This window comes from Sinocyclocheilus anshuiensis, unplaced genomic scaffold (genome assembly GCF_001515605.1).
Source record: "Sinocyclocheilus anshuiensis isolate Anshui unplaced genomic scaffold, SAMN03320099.WGS_v1.1 scaffold219, whole genome shotgun sequence".
NCBI lineage: Eukaryota > Metazoa > Chordata > Actinopteri > Cypriniformes > Cyprinidae > Sinocyclocheilus > Sinocyclocheilus anshuiensis.
Genome location: NW_015548200.1, coordinates 568,103 through 574,566, shown reverse-complemented (window position 1 = coordinate 574,566; position 6,464 = coordinate 568,103). Strand labels below are relative to the sequence as shown.

Here is a 6,464-nt window from a genome sequence, read left to right as displayed (position 1 = left end):
AATACCGTACACCGTGATAAAAGCATTAGCAATTAATCGCAACATGAAAATTTGATACCGGCATATCCCTACCACACTGTGATGCAGCTGTTTAGGATGCTTTCAATGTTGCCCTGGTAGAAGGATCACATGATGGGAGGTGGGACTCGTGCTTTCCTCAGTTTGCGGAGGAAGTAGAGGTGTGACTGAGCCTTCTTGGCCAGCGATGTGGTGTTTGTCATCCAGGAGAGGTTTTCAGAGATATGCACCCCTAGGAACTTGGTTTTTCTCACTAGGGTTGTGACGGTGAGGAAATTTTCCCACCGGTTAATCGATGTGTGACAACACCGGTAATACCGGTATCACCGCGGGGGCGGGGCGATCCCTCTTTTCCTCGCTTTCCTTCGCTTTTAAATAGCTTGTAAAAGCAGCGTGCGCATTTTACTTTCACTTTGAAACAGCGGCAATTCGGCATAAAGCATTTGTTCGTTTTTAGTTCGTTTGAATTTTCCCTCTTTTCCTCGCTTTCCGTCGCTTTTAAATAGCTTAAAAGCACCGTCTGCATTTTACTTTCACTTTTGAATTAGCGGCAGTTCGGCGTCAATTGCTTGAATGCAACAGCAAAATACAACGTCAAACTCACTTTAGCCTATATATAAAACATAGAACTTTTATTAACAAACCGCGTGGGCGGGGCGTTCCCCCAGCGGCAATTCGGAGTAAAGCAATTGTTAATTTTTAGTTCGTTTGAATTTTCCCTCTTTTCCTTCGCTTTTCTTTGCTTTTAAATAGCATAAAAGCGCCGTGCGCATTTTACTTTAACTTTTGAATTAGCGGCAGTTCGGCGTCAATTGCTTGAATGCAACGACAAAATACAACGTCAAACTCACTTTAGCATATATATAAAACATAGAACTTAACTGGAAATAAGTAAACATGTATAATATATAACCAAATAAATAAGAAACGTAGAACGTTTATTAGCAAAACGAATGTCAAATAAAATAAATAAATGACACAAAGTTTAAATAAAGTAAAAATCAGCAAACAATGTGGAACCAATTAAATGAGAAACGAATGTTTAAAAAAACTTCCAAAATCACCTTAGATAAACGGCAAAAGTCAACAGGCTTTTCAAAATCCAAAATATTGCCAAACAGGCGCTTTTGCATCTCGTTTTGAAACTAAATCATCCGCGATCATCTTGTCTGTCTCACCTCACCTCACTCTTCTTGTCAGTCAGCTCGACTCACTCTCCTCACTGGATAAATGAAATCTGATCTGTGATGCGACTGTCGTTCGGCACTCTGCATTGAGTGGCCGCGTTCAGTTTTTAATTGTAGTGTCTGTTCTTTTACTGAACTAAATTATTTTTATTACTATAAAAAAATCAAAACGACGGTGGTGGTCGGTGACGCGGTAGGCAAGTGACGTAACCGGTGTTGCGGCTTAACATCGGTATCACCTTCAGCACCGTCTATCGCGGCAAGCCTACTGCTCACCCGCTCCACTACGGCACCGTTGATGGTTAGTGGGGGGTGCTGTGGAGGTCTTCTTCTGAAGTTGATGACAAGTTCTTTGGTCTTCCCCACATTGAGGAAGAGGTTGTTGTCATTACACCACTGGACCAGTCAGCTCACTTCGCTCCTGTAGTTGGCCTCGTTGTTGGTGATGAGGCCAACTACAGTCGTGTCGTCCGCAAACTTGATGATGTATGTGGTTGGTACTGTGACTGGGTACACAATCATGGGTCAACAGGGTGAAGAGCAGCGGGCTGAGTACGCACCCTTGTGGTGCCCCCTGTGCTTAGCGTGACTGTCTTAGATGTTTTTCCGCCGACCCGTACATTTTGTGGTCTCTCTGATAGGAAGTCCAGCACCCAGTTACAGAGAGGGAAGTTGAGTCCCAAGTGTCTCAGTTTGTTTATTAGCTGCTGTGGGATGATTGTGTTAAATGCTGAACTAAAACCCAAGAATAGCATTCGCACATGGAAGTCTTTGGAGTCCATGTGTGTAAGGGCTTGATGGAGAGCAGCTGAGATGGCATCTTCCGTGGACCTGTTGGTTCTGTATGCAAACTGTATGCTAACAGTTGTGTATGTTTGACAGCTACATCCTTCATAGATGGACGCTGCTGTGATTTAGGTTTAAAAATCATAAATACTCAGTTCATATCAAACGATCTGTAATAACAGACAAAGCAATAGTGACCACATAATAAAAACAGTTACTCACACTTGTGTGGTGCAACATTACTGTCGGATCCAATATAGTCGGCACAGAATCGTCTTTTAATTTCTTTCAGAAAATCCGGTGTTGAATTGTGCATTGTAAATGAATCTGCGGTGAAATGAAGTGAACAAACAACCAACCTTTTACTGACTCGGTCTGGATCTTCATTAAAAATGCCTAATGTTGGGATCCGATGGAAGGTTATGCAAAGACTGTGTTTTTCCACAATTTGGCACTGCACAGCATCTTTTTATCTTCGGAGCATCTTTATCATTTGGTTTCTATGTAGACCTGCGTTCGTCTCCCTCGTTATTTACACTACGTTCGTGAATCAGTGGGCGGAGCTAAACAGGCAGTGTTGTAGAAGCAGGTGTTGATCTTTTGTGGAGGTGGCACATTCCACAAGCTGTCGTTTTGGCAGATTGACTTCAATATAAGCTGTTTTTAGACTGAGAAGGTTTTGAGTTCTGAAACTTACAGGATGTTTTTATAGGATGATGACCTCTTATATGTCAAAAGATCAAGGGAATTTTTATTTCTCAGTTCATGACCCCTTTAAGTTCTCTCAGTGATCGTCTTAATTGTCCGAAGTAACACTACTTTTTGTCAGTTTTAATGTTCACTCATTGTAAAATGCTTAATTCTGCCAATAACTTTGTATAGGCAACTACAAATTTCAAATGAATCTAGCATTTTTTTCATATCCTTTAGAAACAAAGATATTTGGGATGTAGTTTGAAAGGGTTGTATATGAACCTGTTTAGCTTTCATTTACATGTTTGATTATGTTTCCTAACAGTCTGTTTGTGTCCTCCAGGTGGTTGACTCTGTTAACGGCAGCCTATATTCTGCTGTGGGGGAGCAATTTAACTCTTTAGGCCCAGAACTGTGGAATGCCATTGATCAAGAGATAAACCTGCAGGGCTGTGACATCTATAGGTATGTGAGGAGAAAATAAATGATTTATTCCTCATTAAATGTGTTCTGTACACGTATTTTAATAACCGTCATTATGTTGTTTGTAGCTACAACCCAGACCTTGACTCTGACCCCTTTGGTGAGGAAGGCAGCCTGTGGTCCTTCAATTACTTCTTTTACAACAAGAAGCTTAAACGCATTGTATTCTTCACTTGCCGCTCAGTCAGGTCAGTAATCACTCACTGTACACACATTATAGAAAAGTAATTTACTAGCCATTGTTTTTTACATCATCTGTTCAGTGTTCTCAGTAGTTATGGTCGCAGTGGCCTTGACAATGAGTTGGACATGGAGCTGGATGATGAAGACGAAGTGGACAACTTCATGGAAGACAGGTGAGATTGTTTTAATGAAGACATCTTCATACACCACGTAATTTATAAAGGCTCAAGTTGTCATAGACCATTAAAACTGGAGGGAAAAAAACAAAAAAAACAATTGTGCTTTTTACAATATGTAATAGGCTTACGAGCCATCCCTTATAGTCGAGCCATAGTCTTTTAAAAAGGTTTCTTTTGTTCCGTTTTGCAGGTTCCCCCGAGCTCTGTGCGTCTAAAGCTTACTCGGGGATGACGACCTGCGCTTCAGCCAAAGGGCCTCTCCTTTGCAATTTCTTCTTTCTTTTATGAGGGGGGAAAACTGTCAAAACTTTATTTTCTGGGGATTTTCGTAAATGTGTGTTTGTTTTTACTTTGGTTCACTGTGGACTGAGGAGGGTTAATTTTACGACTCCCATTTGCCTCTAAAGAAGATCTCAGACTGTGGCTGAGAAGAATTCCAAGAGAGCTGCTTGGACAAGGTCTGACATGGACTCATTTAGGCATTGGCTGAGACAAATAAAAGCCACTGGAAACCAGCTCATCCTAGGAGTGAATGAAAGTCACATTCAGACACCAGCATTTTGACAGTGGAGATTTTGAACACTCTTTGGAATACAAAGACTGCATGCCTTCTGGATTTATGCCCCTCTGTTTTATTGGTTCTCCTAATGTTTTCATAATTTGCTTTTTAAATCTGCGTAAGGTTTGAAGCTTGTGTATGTGATTTTTGTCATTTAACATGGTCTGTAGGATGATTATATGAAAGTGTGTGTGTGCACGCGCGTTTTACAGGTACTTTTTTCCCCCTCTGCATGTTTCCTGGGATTTGAAACAATGATCTTGGAATTGGTAGCATTATGCTCTAATAAATGAGCTCTAGACATTTTAGACTTATTTTTTTGGGAAATTTAATTATTTGAAATTCATCTGTTTTAGTATACACTGCACTGATTTTTATTATTATTATTATTATTAAATGTGCAGATTTCACTTTTATTGCTGCAATTTCTTTGGCTTTATGTACCAGCCTGCAGTTGTTTTGGCATAGCTGAACGGTAAACATGCAAACCAAATATTTGTTGAAGCTTTTATGGCTGGTGTACCTGAATCTGTCAATTTTTCTTAACAATGTGAATTTTATAAATAACAGTCCTGACACGGAAAGAAAAATGTGAATGGAATCTGTTGCTTGTTGCCAGATATGCAGATAGCATTCAAATGATTGAGCATCTGGGACAATAAAAATGCAGGTTTAATCACCAGTTTGGGCTTATCTATTCACTTTTATCTCTTCATTTGTGACTCTCTTCATTTTTTAATACCTGTTCTACCTTAATACCTGGCTTTGTGTTTAATCCTGTGCACAAAAACAAAATACTGGTTCATTATAACTCGATATTTTTATTTTAACTAAAGTACAATAATGCTCATGCAAAATTTGAAAACTAAAATCAAAAGAAGACAAAAGTATAGTGTAACAATCGGTCTTCACAGAAAAAGCTGTGCGCGCGCCCTGATACAGGGAGGTTTCGTTGACCGTTTAATAACGTTTGCGGGGACTACAGGTTATAGTTGGTTTACAAATGAACCACTAACAATGCAGTAACAATCAATTTGTTGACCCTAAAAGCTTTTTGCGATAAAATGTATATATTATGAAAATGCAAAACCAATTCTTTCGTGTTAGAAGTTGCAAATCTTCATTATCTATGATCCCTCTCGTTGATCAGGGGTCTTTTTATCCGCTATTATTTGCCCAGGCGTCGTCGCCAAATAAATGCGTCTTTTTTGCGTCATCAAAAGGCGACTATGTTCAGCCGTAAATAAATATCGGGAATGGAGTCGGAACGTCATGGAAAAACACTCCAGACATTTCAACATTTTTTTAAAGATTCATACTGATCGCACAGAGTTATATTTTACAAATCCATTGCTCATGTCCCGCGTATTGTTCTCAAGCCATAAAGCAGGCATTAATCGTCTACAACCCGCTAAAGGTTAGGCATATATTAAATCCTATATTTAGGTGTGGTAGACATTTAAGACGCTCGTGACATTCAGATGCCTGTTAAACGAGTCTAATTGAATATAAGATGTAGTTAGTATGCAGGATTACAGTGTGATTAGGGGGAGATCATTTTGTGCCTGCTTTGAAAACATCGAGGTGATTTCCGGGGCATTCTGGAGAAATAAAGGTTTGACGATTCTTTACGTTCTTGTCAATTAATCAGCATGCTGTAATCTGCCTTTTGATTTGTAGTATTAATCCCTGATGCCGTCCTCATTTGTGCGCAGATTGTCCTGTCTTTGGTGAACCTGTGCGCCCGGGAGGTGGTGAGCGACCACAGCTCTTCGCCGTATTGGTTAAGTTGTGTGCCGAGGGAGCTCTACCGAGCGTTGCTGGACGCCGCCTTCACCCACTGCCGTCCTCTAGCTGTCGGTGAGCTCGTCCAGCGGTGGCCCGAGAGAACACTGACCGTTGGAGGCAGCAGAAAAGCGGGCGAGTGCCCCCCGAACCGCCTCTGCGTTCAGGCTCTGCTGCTGGCTGTGGTCAGGGGACTGACGGACAAGAGGTACGGATGTGTTATCTCTACATGTCCCTTATTTAACAAAGTGTGCCATAAAAGAGACATGCCCAGTACAGTGCCATGTTATTCATAGAAATTAAATTCATCATCACAGCATGTGACATATCTCTGACATTTAAAGATGCAGAACAGCATGGATAAATATAGGTAGAAATGTCATTGATGCCTCCTTTAACTACTGGCAGTAAACAAGTTAATAAGGCACTCATGGATGACAAATAATATATGAATTAATAATAATGAATAAAATGGTGGCTTTTTAATGTCTAGTAATGTCAAGTAATATAATATATATAAAATCGAAAATATTCAACCCCCCAGAGACTGTAATAATGTACAAATATAAGCTTTTCTAAAGATCCAGAGTT

At 40.2% G+C, this 6,464-nt stretch overlaps 2 protein-coding genes across 3 annotated transcripts in view; both read left to right on the top strand.

Annotated features, from left to right (window-relative positions):
* Positions 1-4,770, top strand: part of LOC107653292 (repressor of RNA polymerase III transcription MAF1 homolog) — a 15,326-nt gene extending 10,556 nt beyond the window's left edge. For both annotated transcript variants that reach the window (XM_016439964.1, XM_016439963.1), the window contains 4 exons: positions 3,028-3,149; positions 3,236-3,355; positions 3,431-3,523; positions 3,720-4,770. In XM_016439964.1, the coding sequence (XP_016295450.1) occupies positions 3,028-3,149; positions 3,236-3,355; positions 3,431-3,523; positions 3,720-3,744 (360 nt within the window). In that variant the 3' untranslated portion in view covers positions 3,745-4,770. The remainder of the gene's footprint in view (positions 1-3,027; positions 3,150-3,235; positions 3,356-3,430; positions 3,524-3,719) is intronic.
* Positions 4,771-5,612: 842 nt separating this feature from the next.
* LOC107653280 (leucine-rich repeat-containing protein 14-like) overlaps positions 5,613-6,464 on the top strand; it is a 4,039-nt gene continuing 3,187 nt past the window's right edge. Inside the window, exons 1-2 of the mRNA XM_016439949.1 lie at positions 5,613-5,672; positions 5,804-6,081. Of these exons, the coding sequence (XP_016295435.1) occupies positions 5,613-5,672; positions 5,804-6,081 (338 nt within the window). The remainder of the gene's footprint in view (positions 5,673-5,803; positions 6,082-6,464) is intronic.